Source organism: Saccoglossus kowalevskii, chromosome 12, assembly GCF_978046115.1.
Source record: "Saccoglossus kowalevskii chromosome 12, keSacKowa6.1, whole genome shotgun sequence".
Lineage (NCBI taxonomy): Eukaryota > Metazoa > Hemichordata > Enteropneusta > Harrimaniidae > Saccoglossus > Saccoglossus kowalevskii.
In genome coordinates, this window is record NC_140652.1 from 2,643,156 (window position 1) to 2,670,159 (window position 27,004).

Sequence of the window (27,004 nt, forward strand, 5' to 3'; positions counted from 1 at the left end):
ATGTCAACAGAACATAGTTTTTTACATGTGTACATTGCATAAAACCCATGCCAAATTTGATGTGGTGTCAGAGTGCAGAATATGAGAATATTACGAGGATACTGCAAAATATGCACTAAGTCAGTACAGCAGTATTGACCGACGTGAAGAAGAAGTCAATGCAACCGCGTACTGTCTGAGTGCATACTTTGCAGTATTATACATTTTTTCTCCAAGGAATATATCATGGTGATGCCGAAATCCAAAACGTTTAGAACAGATTCAGCAAACTTCTTTGTGTGGTGTCCAGTCAAACCCTAGGGGCAGTGTAATAGTTCCATATTTGGAATTCACATTTCCTAATATGGTAGGATGAGATTGCCAAGTGCAATAACGCAACATTACGGCATGCAGTAACTTAAGGCATTACGGTGAGAGATGTATAATAATATGTTGTATCACATGCAGCATGGTGACTTTCTCTAAATGTTTACAGAATTCACCAGTACATGTGAAAGACATGGACCATTTACAGAAATGTTTGTACTTTGATAACTTTATGGCTCCAATTTGATTAAGTCAAGAACACCACACAAATTTCCACCACTACATTATTTCACTAAAATTAGACCCTCATAAAATAAGTGGTTTAAAGGAGTTGTGGAATAAACAAATTTAAGAGAATCACAGACTGTGTCGTTAATGAGAATATGAAAACAATCTGACTTAAAAGATGTGTGATTTCGACATTTTACTATGCATGCTAGTATAACAACTTTGTGTATAATCTCTTGAATAGGTGTCACTCTAATTTAAGCGTCAGGGAAAAGTTAATTAATTTGGTTCTAAAATATGCGTCACGAAATGTTGAAAAATTACTGTCAATCAAAAAAACTGTTCACATGATATTTTTTTTTTTTTTTTGGTAGTGAAAAGTATCTTCTAAAAAGAAGTTTAAAAAAAAACCCACACAAATGCATTGCTTAGTAGCAAATAATCATGGTACCGTAGCGCAATCCGGTCATGCTGCGTTTCACAAGTAAATAACTTAATACATGTACAGGTACTTGTTTTTTTTCGAAGTGTTGCAATTGTTGATTAGCACTAAGTAGTGATTATAATAATGTACAAAAAATAAATTCTTTGAATTGTAATGAAATAAATATAAAATTCAACTTGGTTTCATCATGAGTGAATGATTTTGATGCGATACAATATCTGCCATATTTTTTCATAAACGACTTGACCTGAAACTGTGTTCTTTGACCTGATAGGTCAAGTCACTAATACACCAATCAAAATACTGGATGATGCCAACATGTTTGAATTACCATAGCCATTTAAATATGTTAATGACAGATCAGTGATTTCAGGGTGAACACAACATGGAAGAGATTTCCCGATGTTGTAGTGCGATCAGTTGGCTTTGATTTTGATCAGCATGATTTTTTTTAATCGAGAAATTAGTTGTTTTTAAAAGATAAACTGAGCATTGAAGAAGAAATTTAACACTTTTTATGGTGATAACAGCTCATAGTCGAAACAAAGTTTACCCATTTCTGCTCAGCCACAATAAACATCATAGAAATCAAACCTAAATTAGACTCCAATCTAGGCGTCAGGAAAGATTGAAATGTTTGAAAAATGACACCTAAATTACAGATTATATGGTATATATGATATGAAAGCTCAGATATAGGCAAATACAGTTGTATATAACTATACTAATGTTTGTTTAAGATATTACAATCTTACTATCATGCATTTTTTACTATTGAAAACTTGAAGACAACATTTTTTTACCTTATAGGTCATGTGAATAAACTGTGAACTTGCATCAGCATGTATTCACAATATCTAAGTTTTCATATGTACAAGTTATAGTAGCATACTTAGTTATTTTTAGAAAATGTCTAAATCACAGATCAATTTTAAACTTATTTTTTCTCTGTTGCTATTTTAATAATGACTGCATATGTGAACAATGCACTGACCTTATGATAAAATGATGCACCGGTTAAAACCATAGATATATCGTTGGTCCACTCGGATTCATATTTCCATTTACCAGTCTCATCATCCCATAGATGAACTCTTCCTGGATAACCAACCAATCTATCCGGGAATTCTCTCCAAACCTTGTTAACAGAAAACACGGTGAAACTTGTTTAAACCAAATCAAGTAGATCAAGTTTCATTCAAATGAAATGACATGTCACCTCCAATTCTACGACCACGTACACAATCTTGATGTTTCTTCTTATTGAGCCGAAATAAAAATAGATACAACTTCATTTTGTTTTTATTGTCACACTTTTTTTTTAATTACTGCCTTTGACATTTTAAAATCTGGTAGAGGTGTTTGGGACCCTCACAGTTGCCTGTGGTAGAGGTGTTTGGGACCCTCACAGTTGCTTGTGGTAGAGGTGTTTGGGACCCTCACAGTTCCCTGTGGTAGAGGTGTTTGGGACCCTCACAGTTCCCTGTGGTAGAGGTGTTTGGGACCCTCACAGTTCCCTGTGGTAGAGGTGTTTGGGACCCTCACAGTTCCTTGTGGTAGTGGTGTTTGGGACCAATACAGTTCCCTGTGGTAGAGGTGTTTGGGACCCTCACAGTTCCCTGTGGTAGAGGTGTTTAGGACCCTCACAGTTCCCTGTGGTAGAGGTATTTGGGACCCTCACAGTTCCCTGTGGTAGAGGTGTTTGGGACCCTCACAGTTCCCTGTGGTAGAGGTGTTTGGGACCCTCACAGTTCCCTGTGGTAGAGGTGTTTAGGACCCTCACAGTTCCCTGTGGTAGAGGTATTTGGGACCCTCACAGTTCCCAGTGGTAGAGGTGTTTGGGACCCTCACAGTTCCCTGTGGTAGAGGTGTTTGGGACCCTCACAGTTCCCTGTAGTAGAGGTGTTTGGGACCCTCACAGTTCCCTGTTGTAGAGGTCTGGGTCTCTCACAGTTCCCTGTGGTAGAGGTGTTTGGGACCAACACAGTTCCCTGTGGTAGAGGTGTTTGGGACCAACACAGTTCCTTGTGGTAGAGGTGTTTGGGACCATCACAGTTCCCTGTGGTAGAGGTGTTTGGGACCCTCACAGTTCCCTGTGGTAGAGGTGTTTGGGACCTTCACAGTTCCCTGTGGTAGAGGTGTTTGGGACCCTCACAGTTCCCTGTGGTAGAGGTGTTTGGGACCCTCACAGTTCCCTGTGGTAGAGGTGTTTGGGACCCTCACAGTTCCCTGTGGTAGAGGTGTTTGGGACCCTCACAGTTCCCTGTGGTAGAGGTGTTTGGGACCCTCACAGTTCCCTGTAGTAGAGGTGTTTGGGACCCTCACAGTTCCCTGTTGTAGAGGTCTGGGGCCCTCACAGTTCCTTGTGGTAGAGGTGTTTGGGACCAACACAGTTCCCTGTGGTAGAGGTGTTTGGGACCATCACAGTTCCCTGTGGTAGAGGTGTTTGGGACCCTCACAGTTCCCTGTGGTAGAGGTGTTTGGGACCCTCACAGTTCCCTGTGGTAGAGGTGTTTGGGACCCTCACAGTTCCTTGTGGTAGAGGTGTTTCAGGTGAATTCAGAAAGAGGCTCTTGGGGGAAAACTATGTGGAATGTACAGACACAGAGGCTGCTCTTTCAAAGGTAAGAAATAAAACTTTTCAATTTGACCAATCAATGAGATCACTATGATGTTTTCATCTAAAAGGCCTATCCCACAGGAAACTACTAGTGTCTAGGTTTATAGAACTGACACCAATAATACATCAACCACTCAAAAATATTATTTTAATTTTTCTTCTAACAATTCAGCTACATGTACCTCCAAAAATTATTATTGTTGATGGTTCAATTAACAGATTGAAGGTCCTTGGGAACTCACCTCAAATCCAAACTCAAGTTCATCTGCTGTCAACATAACGATATCATCATCGATTGCTAACACAGCTTCTGTTTCAATCTCATCATAGGGATAGAATCGATTACTTAGTTTGTTTTCTTTTGTCTGTACTACCTTCAGTGGTTTATTTATTTTTGGCCATTCTGGAGCTGTCAAATAATAAACATCACAGAATTATATCAAACTCATATATTGTATGAAGATTATTAATAATTTTATATTTGATATCTTTTATTTTTTAGTGTATTAATCTGTATGGCTATCCAGATTTCTTTCTGAAACCTATTTTTTTTTTAATATTGAGCAGTGAATATTGTAAACCACTTTAATTTGGCAAGAAGTTAGTGAAACAGTAAACAAGCAGCCTGTCGGCTGAGATAGCTCCGCTGTGAGCAATGCACATTTCAATTAAAGAACTGAAAATATTATTAGAAAACTAACAATATGTATACTGTAAAGGGGTTAATTATTCACTGGATTTCGATTTTGCCTATTTCGCTGACTGAAAAATGCGCTAAATTAAAACCCAGTGAATATGTAAAATTTAGCATAGAACACATTATCTAAATGATAAAACCGTGAATTTAAAACCCACTGAATATGCCTAAAATGGTAAATCAGCGAAATTTAAACCCAGTGAAAATTAGTCATTTTACAGTAGTATCAAAGCAATCGGACTTGCTGTTTTTAACAAGAATTCGAAAATATCAATTTTCACCAAAAATGACAAAAATATTCACCAAAATTGAAGAATTAAAGATATCATCATGAAATGAACAAATCTGAGAAAGGTCCACATGTAGTATCTACATATATAATATCAAAGCAATTGGACTTACGGTTTTTAACAAGAAGACGAAAATATCACTTTTTACCAAAAATTACAAAAGTTTTCACCAAAAATAGAGAATTTGAGATTTTGACATGAAATGAACAAATCAAAGAAGCAACCATCCAAGGAACTTGCATATCAGTTGAGAAAATAACTTGCATTCAAAATTTACAATATGTTTTTTCACTTACAACAAAAATTTAATTTACCACCCTGCCATATCATACACAAATCACTAGGTTTGCCACAGTGATATATTGGTCTTCTGGGAAAGTTTTTATACCATCTTGTAAACTTAATTTCAGTCACACTAAGATGATGGTATCAACTTAAGTTCACTCCATGGATGAAAAAAATCTATGATACTTACCTGATGGGGGAGGTTTAAGTTGGTTGTTCCATACAACAAGTACTTTAGAGAGACTAGGTGTTTTACTAATTTCCATGATGACTGTAAATAGACTTTCCACTCTATCATAGGTCAGTATAACAGCAGTAAAGCCTTGCGTTCTTGGTGGTATTAATGGTAAAAATAGTGGACTGGTAACACCAATCTAAATAAACAACATACTGTTAGTGATCATTACAATAAGGGAACAAATGTATGTCTCAATCAGATGACAATCACTCGATACAGAGACAGTGTTTGTAACCCTAATGTATGTCTCAATCAGATGACAATCACTCGATACAGAGACAGTGTTTGTAAACCTAATGTATGTCTCAATCAGATGACAATCACTCGATACAGAGACAGTGTTTGTAAACCTAATGCTGCACAATTTACGAGGTCAGTGTGCATTTAAACAGGTCAACAGCAAACACTATATGACAGGTCAACAGCAAACACTATACAACAGGTCAACAGCAAACACTATACGACAGGTCAACAGCAAACACTATATGACAGGTCAACAGCAAACACTATATGACAGGTCAACAGCAAACACTATATGACAGGTCAACAGCAAACACTATACGACAGGTCAACAGCAAACACTATATGACAGGTCAACAGCAAACACTATACGACAGGTCAACAGCAAACACTATATGACAAAACGGGCTCCTACATCATACTTTTTACATTGTCCTAGCATTTCTTTTGTATTCAAAAAACAAAAGCACACATTCACAGTAACAAATAATTTTAATTTTATTTCCTATCTTTTTCAGTTGCTTTACATCATGGAATATTTGATTCAAAATGCCAGCTTGTCAAATTTCACTATAATTTAATTGCTGTTTTGTTTATACATCTAGTATTTATGAAGTAGGTGGTTGATTTCCTAACTGGGATACGAACACACAGTGACATCCCAGATAGCCGTACAGTTCTTTGAATGTGGGCATCAGCAACCTAAACATGATCCAAGACAACTTGGATGCAACAATTGAACAAGTCTCAACACCAACATGAACCAGAACCTTATGACAAACCAACAATTATTATTTTCACATTTTACAACTTGAGTATACATGTACAAACAAATACAGGCTAAAAGCTGCACTCAAGAGTTAAAATCCCTTTCGAAGAATACCTATCCTGCTTTCCAGTTGCAATCTTTAATATGTAATCTAAGAATGTATAATTTGTTTTTAGAGAAATTAAAAGTTGACAGTGTATATGGCATTATAGCATTATGTGTAAAAGAAGTGTCACTTACTTTTGGTGGTGGGTCATTCCAATCTTCATAGGGGGTAGCAGCATATGGAAACACTCTATCATTAATAATTTTCAGGGTTGTCATGGCAATGTTTTTCATGGACTTGAAATAAGTGTTCCAGAAGAATGTGACTTGTTTACGTAGAGAGTTAATTCTGGTTGGAGATATACTTCTTAAGACACTAGCTACCTGGTCTAAATCTTCTTCATTTAATCGTATAGCTGCTCTGTAAGAAAAGAAGAAAAACATTAAATAAACATAACTCGTATAAAACAAGTAAAACACAGATTTTTTTTTATTTGCTAACTACCTAGTTAGAACCAATGTGATAACAGCAGATAAGAATACTATCCTTGAAATAAGATTAGGCAATCCAATCATATTGGAACACATCATTAAAAAAGACACACTCCTTTTGGTATTTCTTCAAAGTGATATTTTAAGAACATAAACACCAAACATCTCGAGTAATTTGTGAAAGGAAACATGCAAAATTTCATGCAAAAAAAAAGAAAGAACCTTTTTAAATGTGTCAACTGAAGCAGGTAAGATTAGAAAGATGTAAGATTACATCAGTATAGTGGTGTTACACTTTTCGTGTTATAACAGCTTATACAAGACATTTGTGTCTTTGTTATATATTATGACTGACACTCAGGATACAGACTGCAGTCAATTGTTATTGGTGCATTTTTTGTGCATTTATGTTGAATGTGATGAGTCATCATGTCAGAGATATTGCCCTGGGAATACACCCAGCTTAGAGGGCACACTGTATTGACCCCATGGTAATTTATATTTAACTCTTCCAATCTAACACTGGAGAGAATGGTGGTACATAGGTATCACTCAGTACAACAGGAATACACCCAGATTAGGGGGCACACTGTATTTGACCCTCTAGGTAGTTTATATTTACCTTTTCCAATCTAACACTTGTGAGAATGGCAGTACATAGGTATCACTCAGTACAACAGGAATACAGCCAGCCTTCAAAGCATCACTCAATGCAGTCTGACCCAGTCTAGCACCACGTAACACAATACAAAATGTAGCCTCCTGATAATAAACCCACAATAATTATGATAAACAGAATGTACAGGTAATCTGATGGAAACAGCAGCATACCACTCAACAACATTATGCCTTACAGCTTAGTCACACTGACTCCATGGGCGAGATGTCACTGACCTGTAATATCTGTGGATATGCAAATTGTCTCAATCCATGACATATTGACTCCATGGGTGAGATGTCACTGACCTGTAATATCTGTGGATATGCAAATTGTCTCAATCCATGACATATTGACTCCATGGGTGAGATGTCATTGATCTGTAATATGTGTGGATATGCAAATTGTCTCAATCCATGACACATTGACGTAATGGGTGAGATGTCATTGATCTGTAATATCTGTGGATATGCAAATTGTCTCAATCCATGACATATTGACTTCATGGGTGAGATGTCATTGACCTGTAATACCTGTGGATATGCAAATTGTCTCAATCCATGACATATTGACTCCATGGGTGAGATGTCATTGATCTGTAATATGTGTGGATATGCAAATTGTCTCAATCCATGACACATTGACGTCATGGGCGAGATGTCATTGATCTGTAATATCTGTGGATATGCAAATTGTCTCAATCCATGACATATTGACTCCATGGGTGAGATTTCACTGACCTGTAATATGTGTGGATATGCAAATTGTCTCAATCCATGACATATTGACTCCATGGGTGAGATTTCACTGACCTGTAATATGTGTGGATATGAAAATTGTCTCAATCCATGACATATTGACTCCATGGGTGAGATGTCATAGATCTGTAATATGTGTGGATATGCAAATTGTCTCAATCCATGACACATTGACGCCATGGGTGAGATGTCATTGACCTGTAATACCTGTGGATATGCAAATTGTCTCAATCCATGACACATTGACTCCATGGGTGAGATGTCACTGACCTGTAATATAATATCTGTGGATATGCAAATTGTCTCAATCCATGACACATTGACTCCATGGGTGAGATGTCACTGACCTGTAATATCTGTGGATATGCAAATTGTCTCAATCCATGACACATTGACTTCATGGGTGAGATGTCACTGACCTGTAATATCTGTGGATATGCAAATTGTCTCAATCCATGACACATTGACGTCATGGGTGAGATGTCACTGACCTGTAATATCTGTGGATATGCAAATTGTCTCAATCCATGACATATTGACTTCATGGGTGAGATTTCACTGACCTGTAATATGTGTGGATATGAAAATTGTCTCAATCCATGACATATTGACTCCATGGGTGAGATGTCATTGATCTGTAATATGTGTGGATATGCAAATTGTCTCAATCCATGACACATTGACGTCATGGGTGAGATGTCATTGATCTGTAATATGTGTGGATATGCAAATTGTCTCAATCCATGACACATTGACGCCATGGGTGAGATGTCATTGACCTGTAATACCTGTGGATATGCAAATTGTCTCAATCCATGACACATTGACTCCATGGGTGAGATGTCACTGACCTGTAATATCTGTGGATATGCAAATTGTCTCAATCCATGACACATTGACTCCATGGGTGAGATGTCACTGACCTGTAATATCTGTGGATATGCAAATTGTCTCAATCCATGACACATTGACTTCATGGGTGAGATGTCACTGACCTGTAATATCTGTGGATATGCAAATTGTCTCAATCCATGACACATTGACTCCATGGGTGAGATGTCACTGACCTGCAATATCTGTGGATATGCAAATTGTCTCAATCCATGACACATTGACGTCATGGGTGAGATGTCACTGACCTGTAATATCTGTGGATATGCAAATTGTCTCAATCCATGACATATTGACTTCATGGGTGAGATTTCACTGACCTGTAATATGTGTGGATATGAAAATTGTCTCAATCCATGACATATTGACTCCATGGGTGAGATGTCATTGATCTGTAATATGTGTGGATATGCAAATTGTCTCAATCCATGACACATTGACGTCATGGGTGAGATGTCATTGATCTGTAATATCTGTGGATATGCAAATTGTCTCAATCCATGACATATTGACTCCATGGGTGAGATGTCATTGATCTGTAATATGTGTGGATATGCAAATTGTCTCAATCCATGACACATTGACGTCATGGGCGAGATGTCATTGATCTGTAATATCTGTGGATATGCAAATTGTCTCAATCCATGACATATTGACTCCATGGGTGAGATTTCACTGACCTGTAATATGTGTGGATATGAAAATTGTCTCAATCCATGACATATTGACTCCATGGGTGAGATGTCATAGATCTGTAATATGTGTGGATATGCAAATTGTCTCAATCCATGACACATTGACGCCATGGGTGAGATGTCATTGACCTGTAATACCTGTGGATATGCAAATTGTCTCAATCCATGACACATTGACTCCATGGGTGAGATGTCACTGACCTGTAATATCTGTGGATATGCAAATTGACTCAATCCATGACACATTGACTCCATGGGTGAGATGTCACTGACCTGTAATATGTGTGGATATGCAAACTGTCTCAATCCATGACACATTGACGTCGTGGGTGAGATGTCACTGACCTGTAATATCTGTGGATATGCAAATTGTCTCAATCCATGACACATTGACGTCATGGGTGAGATGTCATTGACCTGTAATATCTGTGGATATGCAAATTGTCTCAATCCATGACACATTGACGTCATGGGTGAGATGTCATTGACCTGTAATATCTGTGGATATGCAAACTGTCTCAATCCATGACACATTGACGTCATGGGTGAGATGTCATTGACCTGCAATATCTGTGGATATGCAAACTGTCTCAATCCATGACACATTGACTCCATGGGTGAGATGTCATTGACCTGAAATATCTGTGGATATGCAAATTGTCTCAATCCATGACACATTGACTTCATGGGTGAGATGTCATTGACCTGTAATACCTGTGGATATGCAAATTGACTCAATCCATGACACATTGACGCCATGGGTGAGATGTCATTGACCTGTAATATCTGTGGATATACAAACTGTCTCAATCCATGACACATTGACGCCATGGGTGAGATGTCATTGACCTGTAATATGTGTGGATATGCAAATTGTCTCAATCCATGACACATTGACGTCATGGGTGAGATGTCATTGACCTGTAATATCTGTGGATATACAAACTGTCTCAATCCATGACACATTGACGCCATGGGTGAGATGTCATTGACCTGTAATATGTGTGGATATGCAAATTGTCTCAATCCATGACACATTGACTCCATGGGTGAGATGTCACTGACCTGTAATATCTGTGGATATGCAAATTGTCTCAATCCATGACACATTGACTCCATGGGTGAGATGTCATTGACCTGTAATACCTGTGGATATGCAAATTGTCTCAATCCATGACACATTGACGCCATGGGTGAGATGTCACTGACCTGTAATATCTGTGGATATGCAAATTGTCTCAATCCATGACACATTGACTTCATGGGTGAGATGTCACTGATCTGTAATATGTGTGGATATGCAAATTGTCTCAATCCATGACACATTGACGTCATGGGTGAGATGTCATTGACCTGTAATATCTGTGGATATGCAAATTGTCTCAATCCATGACACATTGACGTCATGGGTGAGATGTCATTGACCTGTAATATCTGTGGATATGCAAATTGACTCAATCCATGACACATTGACTCCATGGGTGAGATGTCACTGACCTGTAATATGTGTGGATATGCAAACTGTCTCAATCCATGACACATTGACGTCGTGGGTGAGATGTCACTGACCTGTAATATCTGTGGATATGCAAATTGTCTCAATCCATGACACATTGACTCCATGGGTGAGATGTCACTGACCTGTAATATGTGTGGATATGCAAACTGTCTCAATCCATGACACATTGACTCCATGGGTGAGATGTCACTGACTTGTAATATGTGTGGATATGCAAATTGTCTCAATCCATGACACATTGACGCCATGGGTGAGATGTCATTGACCTGTAATACCTGTGGATATGCAAATTGTCTCAATCCATGACATATTGACTCCATGGGTGAGATGTCATTGACCTGTAATATCTGTGGATATGCAAACTGTCTCAATCCATGACACATTGACGTCATGGGTGAGATGTCACTGACCTGTAATATCTGTGGATATGCAAATTGTCTCAATCCATGACATATTGACTCCATGGGTGAGATTTCACTGACCTGTAATATGTGTGGATATGCAAATTGTCTCAATCCATGACACATTGACTTCATGGGTGAGATGTCATTGACCTGTAATATGTGTGGATATGCAAATTGTCTCAATCCATGACACATTGACGTCATGGGTGAGATGTCATTGACCTGTAATATCTGTGGATATACAAACTGTCTCAATCCATGACACATTGACGCCATGGGTGAGATGTCATTGACCTGTAATATGTGTTGATATGCAAATTGTCTCAATCCATGACATATTGACTCCATGGGTGAGATGTCACTGACCTGTAATATCTGTGGATATGCAAATTGTCTCAATCCATGACACATTGATTCCATGGGTGAGATGTCACTGACCTGTAATATCTGTGGATATGCAAATTGTCTCAATCCATGACACATTGACTTCATGGGTGAGATGTCACTGACCTGTAATATCTGTGGATATGCAAATTGTCTCAATCCATGATATATTGACTTCATGGGTGAGATTTCACTGACCTGTAATATGTGTGGATATGAAAATTGTCTCAATCCATGACATATTGACTCCATGGGTGAGATGTCATTGATCTGTAATATGTGTGGATATGCAAATTGTCTCAATCCATGACACATTGACGTCATGGGCGAGATGTCATTGATCTGTAATATCTGTGGATATGCAAATTGTCTCAATCCATGACACATTGACTCCATGCGTGAGATGTCACTGACCTGTAATATGTGTGGATATGAAAATTGTCTCAATCCATGACACATTGACGTCATGGGTGAGATGTCACTGACCTGTAATATCTGTGGATATGCAAATTGTCTCAATCCATGACACATTGACGTCATGGGTGAGATGTCATTGACCTGTAATATCTGTGGATATGCAAATTGTCTCAATCCATGACACATTGACGTCATGGGTGAGATGTCATTGACCTGTAATATCTGTGGATATGCAAATTGACTCAATCCATGACACATTGACTCCATGGGTGAGATGTCACTGACCTGTAATATGTGTGGATATGCAAACTGTCTCAATCCATGACACATTGACGTCGTGGGTGAGATGTCACTGACCTGTAATATCTGTGGATATGCAAATTGTCTCAATCCATGACACATTGACTCCATGGGTGAGATGTCACTGACCTGTAATATGTGTGGATATGCAAACTGTCTCAATCCATGACACATTGACTCCATGGGTGAGATGTCACTGACTTGTAATATGTGTGGATATGCAAATTGTCTCAATCCATGACACATTGACGCCATGGGTGAGATGTCATTGACCTGTAATACCTGTGGATATGCAAATTGTCTCAATCCATGACATATTGACTCCATGGGTGAGATGTCATTGACCTGTAATATCTGTGGATATGCAAACTGTCTCAATCCATGACACATTGACGTCATGGGTGAGATGTCACTGACCTGTAATATCTGTGGATATGCAAATTGTCTCAATCCATGACATATTGACTCCATGGGTGAGATTTCACTGACCTGTAATATGTGTGGATATGCAAATTGTCTCAATCCATGACACATTGACTTCATGGGTGAGATGTCATTGACCTGTAATATGTGTGGATATGCAAATTGTCTCAATCCATGACACATTGACGTCATGGGTGAGATGTCATTGACCTGTAATATCTGTGGATATACAAACTGTCTCAATCCATGACACATTGACGCCATGGGTGAGATGTCATTGACCTGTAATATGTGTTGATATGCAAATTGTCTCAATCCATGACATATTGACTCCATGGGTGAGATGTCACTGACCTGTAATATCTGTGGATATGCAAATTGTCTCAATCCATGACACATTGATTCCATGGGTGAGATGTCACTGACCTGTAATATCTGTGGATATGCAAATTGTCTCAATCCATGACACATTGACTTCATGGGTGAGATGTCACTGACCTGTAATATCTGTGGATATGCAAATTGTCTCAATCCATGATATATTGACTTCATGGGTGAGATTTCACTGACCTGTAATATGTGTGGATATGAAAATTGTCTCAATCCATGACATATTGACTCCATGGGTGAGATGTCATTGATCTGTAATATGTGTGGATATGCAAATTGTCTCAATCCATGACACATTGACGTCATGGGCGAGATGTCATTGATCTGTAATATCTGTGGATATGCAAATTGTCTCAATCCATGACACATTGACTCCATGCGTGAGATGTCACTGACCTGTAATATGTGTGGATATGAAAATTGTCTCAATCCATGACACATTGACGTCATGGGTGAGATGTCACTGACCTGTAATATCTGTGGATATGCAAATTGTCTCAATCCATGACATATTGACTCCATGGGTGAGATGTCACTGACCTGTAATATCTGTGGATATGCAAATTGTCTCAATCCATGACATATTGACTCCATGGGTGAGATTTCACTGACCTGTAATATGTGTGGATATGCAAATTGTCTCAATCCATGACACATTGATGTCATGGGTGAGATGTCATTGATCTGTAATATCTGTGGATATGCAAATTGTCTCAATCCATGACATATTGACTCCATGGGTGAGATGTCATTGATCTGTAATATGTGTGGATATGCAAATTGTCTCAATCCATGACACATTGACGTCATGGGCGAGATGTCATTGATCTGTAATATCTGTGGATATGCAAATTGTCTCAATCCATGACACATTGACTCCATGGGTGAGATGTCACTGACCTGTAATATGTGTGGATATGAAAATTGTCTCAATCCATGACATATTGACTCCATGGGTGAGATGTCACTGACCTGTAATATCTGTGGATATGCAAATTGTCTCAATCCATGACACATTGACTTCATGGGTGAGATGTCATTGACCTGTAATATGTGTGGATATGCAAATTGTCTCAATCCATGACACATTGACGTCATGGGTGAGATGTCATTGACCTGTAATATCTGTGGATATACAAACTGTCTCAATCCATGACACATTGACGCCATGGGTGAGATGTCATTGATCTGTAATATGTGTGGATATGCAAATTGTCTCAATCCATGACACATTGACTCCATGGGTGAGATGTCACTGACCTGTAATATCTGTGGATATGCAAATTGTCTCAATCCATGACACATTGACTCCATGGGTGAGATGTCATTGACCTGTAATACCTGTGGATATGCAAATTGTCTCAATCCATGACACATTGACGCCATGGGTGAGACGTCACTGACCTGTAATATCTGTGGATATGCAAATTGTCTCAATCCATGACACATTGACTTCATGGGTGAGATGTCACTGATCTGTAATATGTGTGGATATGCAAATTGTCTCAATCCATGACACATTGACGTCATGGGTGAGATGTCATTGACCTGTAATATCTGTGGATATGCAAATTGTCTCAATCCATGACACATTGACGTCATGGGTGAGATGTCATTGACCTGTAATATCTGTGGATATGCAAACTGTCTCAATCCATGACACATTGACGTCATGGGTGAGATGTCATTGACCTGTAATATCTGTGGATATGCAAACTGTCTCAATCCATGACACATTGACGTCATGGGTGAGATGTCATTGACCTGTAATATCTGTGGATATACAAACTGTCTCAATCCATGACACATTGACGCCATGGGTGAGATGTCATTGACCTGTAATATGTGTTGATATGCAAATTGTCTCAATCCATGACACATTGACGTCATGGGTGAGATGTCATTGACCTGTAATATCTGTGGATATACAAACTGTCTCAATCCATGACACATTGACGCCATGGGTGAGATGTCATTGACCTGTAATATGTGTGGATATGCAAATTGTCTCAATCCATGACACATTGACTCCATGGGTGAGATGTCACTGACCTGTAATATCTGTGGATATGCAAATTGTCTCAATCCATGACATATTGACTCCATGGGTGAGATGTCATTGATCTGTAATATGTGTGGATATGCAAATTGTCTCAATCCATGACACATTGACGTCATGGGTGAGATGTCATTGATCTGTAATATCTGTGGATATGCAAATTGTCTCAATCCATGACATATTGACTCCATGGGTGAGATGTCATTGATCTGTAATATGTGTGGATATGCAAATTGTCTCAATCCATGACACATTGACGTCATGGGCGAGATGTCATTGATCTGTAATATCTGTGGATATGCAAATTGTCTCAATCCATGACACATTGACTCCATGGGTGAGATGTCACTGACCTGTAATATGTGTGGATATGAAAATTGTCTCAATCCATGACATATTGACTCCATGGGTGAGATGTCACTGACCTGTAATATCTGTGGATATACAAATTGTCTCAATCCATGACACATTGACGTCATGGGTGAGATGTCACTGACCTGTAATATCTGTGGATATGCAAATTGTCTCAATCCATGACATATTGACTCCATGGGTGAGATTTCACTGACCTGTAATATGTGTGGATATGCAAATTGTCTCAATCCATGACACATTGACTTCATGGGTGAGATGTCATTGACCTGTAATATGTGTGGATATGCAAATTGTCTCAATCCATGACACATTGACGTCATGGGTGAGATGTCATTGACCTGTAATATCTGTGGATATACAAACTGTCTCAATCCATGACACATTGACGCCATGGGTGAGATGTCATTGACCTGTAATATGTGTGGATATGCAAATTGTCTCAATCCGTGACACATTGACTCCATGGGTGAGATGTCACTGACCTGTAATATCTGTGGATATGCAAATTGTCTCAATCCATGACACATTGACTCCATGGGTGAGATGTCATTGACCTGTAATACCTGTGGATATGCAAATTGTCTCAATCCATGACACATTGACGCCATGGGTGAGATGTCACTGACCTGTAATATCTGTGGATATGCAAATTGTCTCAATCCATGACACATTGACTTCATGGGTGAGATGTCACTGATCTGTAATATGTGTGGATATGCAAATTGTCTCAATCCATGACACATTGACGTCATGGGTGAGATGTCATTGACCTGTAATATCTGTGGATATGCAAATTGTCTCAATCCATGACACATTGACGTCATGGGTGAGATGTCATTGACCTGTAATATCTGTGGATATGCAAACTGTCTCAATCCATGACACATTGACGTCATGGGTGAGATGTCATTGACCTGTAATATCTGTGGATATGCAAACTGTCTCAATCCATGACACATTGACGTCATGGGTGAGATGTCATTGACCTGTAATATCTGTGCATATGCAAACTGTCTCAATCCATGACACATTGACTTCATGGGTGAGATGTCATTGACCTGTAATACGTGTGGATATGCAAATTGTCTCAATCCATGACACATTGACGTCATGGGTGAGATGTCATTGACCTGTAATATCTGTGGATATGCAAATTGTCTCAATCCATGACACATTGACTTCATGGGTGAGATGTCACTGACCTGTAATATCTGTGGATATGCAAATTGTCTCAATCCATGACATATTGACTCCATGGGTGAGATGTCATTGATATGTAATATGTGTGGATATGCAAATTGTCTCAATCCATGACACATTGACGTCATGGGTGAGATGTCATTGATCTGTAATATCTGTGGATATGCAAATTGTCTCAATCCATGACATATTGACTCCATGGGTGAGATGTCATTGATCTGTAATATGTGTGGATATGCAAATTGTCTCAATCCATGACACATTGACGTCATGGGCGAGATGTCATTGATCTGTAATATCTGTGGATATGCAAATTGTCTCAATCCATGACACATTGACTCCATGGGTGAGATGTCACTGACCTGTAATATGTGTGGATATGCAAACTGTCTCAATCCATGACACATTGACGTCGTGGGTGAGATGTCACTGACCTGTAATATCTGTGGATATGCAAATTGTCTCAATCCATGACACATTGACTCCATGGGTGAGATGTCACTGACCTGTAATATGTGTGGATATGCAAACTGTCTCAATCCATGACACATTGACTCCATGGGTGAGATGTCACTGACTTGTAATATGTGTGGATATGCAAATTGTCTCAATGCATGACACATTGACGCCATGGGTGAGATGTCATTGACCTGTAATACCTGTGGATATGCAAATTGTCTCAATCCATGACATATTGACTCCATGGGTGAGATGTCATTGACCTGTAATATCTGTGGATATGCAAACTGTCTCAATCCATGACACATTGACGTCATGGGTGAGATGTCACTGACCTGTAATATCTGTGGATATGCAAATTGTCTCAATCCATGACATATTGACTCCATGGGTGAGATTTCACTGACCTGTAATATGTGTGGATATGCAAATTGTCTCAATCCATGACACATTGACTTCATGGGTGAGATGTCATTGACCTGTAATATGTGTGGATATGCAAATTGTCTCAATCCATGACACATTGACGTCATGGGTGAGATGTCATTGACCTGTAATATCTGTGGATATACAAACTGTCTCAATCCATGACACATTGACGCCATGGGTGAGATGTCATTGACCTGTAATATGTGTTGATATGCAAATTGTCTCAATCCATGACATATTGACTCCATGGGTGAGATGTCACTGACCTGTAATATCTGTGGATATGCAAATTGTCTCAATCCATGACACATTGATTCCATGGGTGAGATGTCACTGACCTGTAATATCTGTGGATATGCAAATTGTCTCAATCCATGACACATTGACTTCATGGGTGAGATGTCACTGACCTGTAATATCTGTGGATATGCAAATTGTCTCAATCCATGATATATTGACTTCATGGGTGAGATTTCACTGACCTGTAATATGTGTGGATATGAAAATTGTCTCAATCCATGACATATTGACTCCATGGGTGAGATGTCATTGATCTGTAATATGTGTGGATATGCAAATTGTCTCAATCCATGACACATTGACGTCATGGGCGAGATGTCATTGATCTGTAATATCTGTGGATATGCAAATTGTCTCAATCCATGACACATTGACTCCATGCGTGAGATGTCACTGACCTGTAATATGTGTGGATATGAAAATTGTCTCAATCCATGATACATTGACGTCATGGGTGAGATGTCACTGACCTGTAATATCTGTGGATATGCAAATTGTCTCAATCCATGACATATTGACTCCATGGGTGAGATGTCACTGACCTGTAATATCTGTGGATATGCAAATTGTCTCAATCCATGACATATTGACTCCATGGGTGAGATTTCACTGACCTGTAATATGTGTGGATATGCAAATTGTCTCAATCCATGACACATTGACTCCATGGGTGAGATGTCATTGACCTGTAATACCTGTGGATATGCAAATTGTCTCAATCCATGACACATTGACTTCATGGGTGAGATGTCATTGACCTGTAATACCTGTGGATATACAAATTGACTCAATCCATGACACATTGACGCCATGGGTGAGATGTCATTGACCTGTAATATCTGTGGATATACAAACTGTCTCAATCCATGACACATTGACGCCATGGGTGAGATGTCATTGACCTGTAATATGTGTTGATATGCAAATTGTCTCAATCCATGACACATTGACGTCATGGGTGAGATGTCATTGACCTGTAATATCTGTGGATATACAAACTGTCTCAATCCATGACACATTGACGCCATGGGTGAGATGTCATTGACCTGTAATATGTGTGGATATGCAAATTGTCTCAATCCATGACACATTGACTCCATGGGTGAGATGTCACTGACCTGTAATATCTGTGGATATGCAAATTGTCTCAATCCATGACATATTGACTCCATGGGTGAGATGTCATTGATCTGTAATATGTGTGGATATGCAAATTGTCTCAATCCATGACACATTGATGTCATGGGTGAGATGTCATTGATCTGTAATATCTGTGGATATGCAAATTGTCTCAATCCATGACATATTGACTCCATGGGTGAGATGTCATTGATCTGTAATATGTGTGGATATGCAAATTGTCTCAATCCATGACACATTGACGTCATGGGCGAGATGTCATTGATCTGTAATATCTGTGGATATGCAAATTGTCTCAATCCATGACACATTGACTCCATGGGTGAGATGTCACTGACCTGTAATATGTGTGGATATGAAAATTGTCTCAATCCATGACATATTGACTCCATGGGTGAGATGTCACTGACCTGTAATATCTGTGGATATGCAAATTGTCTCAATCCATGACACATTGACGTCATGGGTGAGATGTCACTGACCTGTAATATCTGTGGATATGCAAATTGTCTCAATCCATGACATATTGACTCCATGGGTGAGATTTCACTGACCTGTAATATGTGTGGATATGCAAATTGTCTCAATCCATGACACATTGACTTCATGGGTGAGATGTCATTGACCTGTAATATGTGTGGATATGCAAATTGTCTCAATCCATGACACATTGACGTCATGGGTGAGATGTCATTGACCTGTAATATCTGTGGATATACAAACTGTCTCAATCCATGACACATTGACGCCATGGGTGAGATGTCATTGATCTGTAATATGTGTGGATATGCAAATTGTCTCAATCCATGACACATTGACTCCATGGGTGAGATGTCACTGACCTGTAATATCTGTGGATATGCAAATTGTCTCAATCCATGACACATTGACTCCATGGGTGAGATGTCATTGACCTGTAATACCTGTGGATATGCAAATTGTCTCAATCCATGACACATTGACGCCATGGGTGAGACGTCACTGACCTGTAATATCTGTGGATATGCAAATTGTCTCAATCCATGACACATTGACTTCATGGGTGAGATGTCACTGATCTGTAATATGTGTGGATATGCAAATTGTCTCAATCCATGACACATTGACGTCATGGGTGAGATGTCATTGACCTGTAATATCTGTGGATATGCAAATTGTCTCAATCCATGACACATTGACGTCATGGGTGAGATGTCATTGACCTGTAATATCTGTGGATATGCAAACTGTCTCAATCCATGACACATTGACGTCATGGGTGAGATGTCATTGACCTGTAATATCTGTGGATATGCAAACTGTCTCAATCCATGACACATTGACGTCATGGGTGAGATGTCATTGACCTGTAATATCTGTGGATATAAAAACTGTCTCAATCCATGACACATTGACGCCATGGGTGAGATGTCATTGACCTGTAATATGTGTTGATATGCAAATTGTCTCAATCCATGACACATTGACGTCATGGGTGAGATGTCATTGACCTGTAATATCTGTGGATATACAAACTGTCTCAATCCATGACACATTGACGCCATGGGTGAGATGTCATTGACCTGTAATATGTGTGGATATGCAAATTGTCTCAATCCATGACACATTGACTCCATGGGTGAGATGTCACTGACCTGTAATATCTGTGGATATGCAAATTGTCTCAATCCATGACATATTGACTCCATGGGTGAGATGTCATTGATCTGTAATATGTGTGGATATGCAAATTGTCTCAATCCATGACACATTGACGTCATGGGTGAGATGTCATTGATCTGTAATATCTGTGGATATGCAAATTGTCTCAATCCATGACATATTGACTCCATGGGTGAGATGTCATTGATCTGTAATATGTGTGGATATGCAAATTGTCTCAATCCATGACACATTGACGTCATGGGCGAGATGTCATTGATCTGTAATATCTGTGGATATGCAAATTGTCTCAATCCATGACACATTGACTCCATGGGTGAGATGTCACTGACCTGTAATATGTGTGGATATGAAAATTGTCTCAATCCATGACATATTGACTCCATGGGTGAGATGTCACTGACCTGTAATATCTGTGGATATGCAAATTGTCTCAATCCATGACACATTGACGTCATGGGTGAGATGTCACTGACCTGTAATATCTGTGGATATGCAAATTGTCTCAATCCATGACATATTGACTCCATGGGTGAGATTTCACTGACCTGTAATATGTGTGGATATGCAAATTGTCTCAATCCATGACACATTGACTTCATGGGTGAGATGTCATTGACCTGTAATATGTGTGGATATGCAAATTGTCTCAATCCATGACACATTGACGTCATGGGTGAGATGTCATTGACCTGTAATATCTGTGGATATACAAACTGTCTCAATCCATGACACATTGACGCCATGGGTGAGATGTCATTGATCTGTAATATGTGTGGATATGCAAATTGTCTCAATCCATGACACATTGACTCCATGGGTGAGATGTCACTGACCTGTAATATCTGTGGATATGCAAATTGTCTCAATCCATGACACATTGACTCCATGGGTGAGATGTCATTGACCTGTAATACCTGTGGATATGCAAATTGTCTCAATCCATGACACATTGACGCCATGGGTGAGACGTCACTGACCTGTAATATCTGTGGATATGCAAATTGTCTCAATCCATGACACATTGACTTCATGGGTGAGATGTCACTGATCTGTAATATGTGTGGATATGCAAATTGTCTCAATCCATGACACATTGACGCCATGGGTGAGATGTCATTGACCTGTAATATCTGTGGATATGCAAATTGTCTCAATCCATGACACATTGACGTCATGGGTGAGATGTCATTGACCTGTAATATCTGTGGATATGCAAACTGTCTCAATCCATGACACATTGACGTCATGGGTGAGATGTCATTGACCTGTAATATCTGTGGATATGCAAACTGTCTCAATCCATGACACATTGACGTCATGGGTGAGATGTCATTGACCTGTAATATCTGTGGATATACAAACTGTCTCAATCCATGACACATTGATGCCATGGGTGAGATGTCATTGACCTGTAATATGTGTTGATATGCAAATTGTCTCAATCCATGACACATTGACGTCATGGGTGAGATGTCATTGACCTGTAATATCTGTGGATATACAAACTGTCTCAATCCATGACACATTGACGCCATGGGTGAGATGTCATTGACCTGTAATATGTGTGGATATGCAAATTGTCTCAATCCATGACACATTGACTCCATGGGTGAGATGTCACTGACCTGTAATATCTGTGGATATGCAAATTGTCTCAATCCATGACATATTGACTCCATGGGTGAGATGTCATTGATCTGTAATATGTGTGGATATGCAAATTGTCTCAATCCATGACACATTGACGTCATGGGTGAGATGTCATTGATCTGTAATATCTGTGGATATGCAAATTGTCTCAATCCATGACATATTGACTCCATGGGTGAGATGTCATTGATCTGTAATATGTGTGGATATGCAAATTGTCTCAATCCATGACACATTGACGTCATGGGCGAGATGTCATTGATCTGTAATATCTGTGGATATGCAAATTGTCTCAATCCATGACACATTGACTCCATGGGTGAGATGTCACTGACCTGTAATATGTGTGGATATGAAAATTGTCTCAATCCATGACATATTGACTCCATGGGTGAGATGTCACTGACCTGTAATATCTGTGGATATACAAATTGTCTCAATCCATGACACATTGACGTCATGGGTGAGATGTCACTGACCTGTAATATCTGTGGATATGCAAATTGTCTCAATCCATGACATATTGACTCCATGGGTGAGATTTCACTGACCTGTAATATGTGTGGATATGCAAATTGTCTCAATCCATGACACATTGACTTCATGGGTGAGATGTCATTGACCTGTAATATGTGTGGATATGCAAATTGTCTCAATCCATGACACATTGACGTCATGGGTGAGATGTCATTGACCTGTAATATCTGTGGATATACAAACTGTCTCAATCCATGACACATTGACGCCATGGGTGAGATGTCATTGATCTGTAATATGTGTGGATATGCAAATTGTCTCAATCCATGACACATTGACTCCATGGGTGAGATGTCACTGACCTGTAATATCTGTGGATATGCAAATTGTCTCAATCCATGACACATTGACTCCATGGGTGAGATGTCATTGACCTGTAATACCTGTGGATATGCAAATTGTCTCAATCCATGACACATTGACGCCATGGGTGAGACGTCACTGACCTGTAATATCTGTGGATATGCAAATTGTCTCAATCCATGACACATTGACTTCATGGGTGAGATGTCACTGATCTGTAATATGTGTGGATATGCAAATTGTCTCAATCCATGACACATTGACGTCATGGGTGAGATGTCATTGACCTGTAATATCTGTGGATATGCAAATTGTCTCAATCCATGACACATTGACGTCATGGGTGAGATGTCATTGACCTGTAATATCTGTGGATATGCAAACTGTCTCAATCCATGACACATTGACGTCATGGGTGAGATGTCATTGACCTGTAATATCTGTGGATATGCAAACTGTCTCAATCCATGACACATTGACGTCATGGGTGAGATGTCATTGACCTGTAATATCTGTGGATATACAAACTGTCTCAATCCATGACACATTGACGCCATGGGTGAGATGTCATTGACCTGTAATATGTGTTGATATGCAAATTGTCTCAATCCATGACACATTGACGTCATGGGTGAGATGTCATTGACCTGTAATATCTGTGGATATACAAACTGTCTCAATCCATGACACATTGACGCCATGGGTGAGATGTCATTGACCTGTAATATGTGTGGATATGCAAATTGTCTCAATCCATGACACATTGACTCCATGGGTGAGATGTCACTGACCTGTAATATCTGTGGATATGCAAATTGTCTCAATCCATGACATATTGACTCCATGGGTGAGATGTCATTGATCTGTAATATGTGTGGATATGCAAATTGTCTCAATCCATGACACATTGACGTCATGGGTGAGATGTCATTGATCTGTAATATCTGTGGATATGCAAATTGTCTCAATCCATGACATATTGACTCCATGGGTGAGATGTCATTGATCTGTAATATGTGTGGATATGCAAATTGTCTCAATCCATGACACATTGACGTCATGGGCGAGATGTCATTGATCTGTAATATCTGTGGATATGCAAATTGTCTCAATCCATGACACATTGACTCCATGGGTGAGATGTCACTGACCTGTAATATGTGTGGATATGAAAATTGTCTCAATCCATGACATATTGACTCCATGGGTGAGATGTCACTGACCTGTAATATCTGTGGATATACAAATTGTCTCAATCCATGACACATTGACGTCATGGGTGAGATGTCACTGACCTGTAATATCTGTGGATATGCAAATTGTCTCAATCCATGACATATTGACTCCATGGGTGAGATTTCACTGACCTGTAATATGTGTGGATATGCAAATTGTCTCAATCCATGACACATTGACTTCATGGGTGAGATGTCATTGACCTGTAATATGTGTGGATATGCAAATTGTCTCAATCCATGACACATTGACGTCATGGGTGAGATGTCATTGACCTGTAATATCTGTGGATATGCAAATTGTCTCAATCCATGACACATTGATTCCATGGGTGAGATGTCACTGACCTGTAATATCTGTGGATATGCAAATTGTCTCAATCCATGACACATTGACTTCATGGGTGAGATGTCACTGACCTGTAATATCTGTGGATATGCAAATTGTCTCAATCCATGATATATTGACTTCATGGGTGAGATTTCACTGACCTGTAATATGTGTGGATATGAAAATTGTCTCAATCCATGACATATTGACTCCATGGGTGAGATGTCATTGATCTGTAATATGTGTGGATATGCAAATTGTCTCAATCCATGACACATTGACGTCATGGGCGAGATGTCATTGATCTGTAATATCTGTGGATATGCAAATTGTCTCAATCCATGACACATTGACTCCATGCGTGAGATGTCACTGACCTGTAATATGTGTGGATATGAAAATTGTCTCAATCCATGACACATTGACGTCATGGGTGAGATGTCACTGACCTGTAATATCTGTGGATATGCAAATTGTCTCAATCCATGACATATTGACTCCATGGGTGAGATGTCACTGACCTGTAATATCTGTGGATATGCAAATTGTCTCAATCCATGACATATTGACTCCATGGGTGAGATTTCACTGACCTGTAATATGTGTGGATATGCAAATTGTCTCAATCCATGACACATTGACTCCATGGGTGAGATGTCATTGACCTGTAATACCTGTGGATATGCAAATTGTCTCAATCCATGACACATTGACTTCATGGGTGAGATGTCATTGACCTGTAATACCTGTGGATATACAAATTGACTCAATCCATGACACATTGACGCCATGGGTGAGATGTCATTGACCTGTAATATCTGTGGATATACAAACTGTCTCAATCCATGACACATTGACGCCATGGGTGAGATGTCATTGACCTGTAATATGTGTTGATATGCAAATTGTCTCAATCCATGACACATTGACGTCATGGGTGAGATGTCATTGACCTGTAATATCTGTGGATATACAAACTGTCTCAATCCATGACACATTGACGCCATGGGTGAGATGTCATTGACCTGTAATATGTGTGGATATGCAAATTGTCTCAATCCATGACACATTGACTCCATGGGTGAGATGTCACTGACCTGTAATATCTGTGGATATGCAAATTGTCTCAATCCATGACATATTGACTCCATGGGTGAGATGTCATTGATCTGTAATATGTGTGGATATGCAAATTGTCTCAATCCATGACACATTGATGTCATGGGTGAGATGTCATTGATCTGTAATATCTGTGGATATGCAAATTGTCTCAATCCATGACATATTGACTCCATGGGTGAGATGTCATTGATCTGTAATATGTGTGGATATGCAAATTGTCTCAATCCATGACACATTGACGTCATGGGCGAGATGTCATTGATCTGTAATATCTGTGGATATGCAAATTGTCTCAATCCATGACACATTGACTCCATGGGTGAGATGTCACTGACCTGTAATATGTGTGGATATGAAAATTGTCTCAATCCATGACATATTGACTCCATGGGTGAGATGTCACTGACCTGTAATATCTGTGGATATGCAAATTGTCTCAATCCATGACACATTGACGTCATGGGTGAGATGTCACTGACCTGTAATATCTGTGGATATGCAAATTGTCTCAATCCATGACATATTGACTCCATGGGTGAGATTTCACTGACCTGTAATATGTGTGGATATGCAAATTGTCTCAATCCATGACACATTGACTTCATGGGTGAGATGTCATTGACCTGTAATATGTGTGGATATGCAAATTGTCTCAATCCATGACACATTGACGTCATGGGTGAGATGTCATTGACCTGTAATATC

At 39.2% G+C, this 27,004-nt stretch overlaps 1 protein-coding gene across 1 annotated transcript in view; it reads right to left on the reverse strand.

The window, feature by feature from the left end:
- The window catches only part of LOC100372539 (exostosin-2-like), a 65,800-nt gene that overhangs the window by 1,678 nt on the left and 37,118 nt on the right, over positions 1-27,004 (reverse strand). Inside the window, exons 5-9 of the mRNA XM_085506339.1 lie at positions 7,278-7,417; positions 6,359-6,584; positions 5,062-5,245; positions 3,842-4,008; positions 1,974-2,117 (exon numbers count right to left, since the gene is read on the reverse strand). Of these exons, the coding sequence (XP_085362465.1) occupies positions 1,974-2,117; positions 3,842-4,008; positions 5,062-5,245; positions 6,359-6,584; positions 7,278-7,417 (861 nt within the window). The remainder of the gene's footprint in view (positions 1-1,973; positions 2,118-3,841; positions 4,009-5,061; positions 5,246-6,358; positions 6,585-7,277; positions 7,418-27,004) is intronic.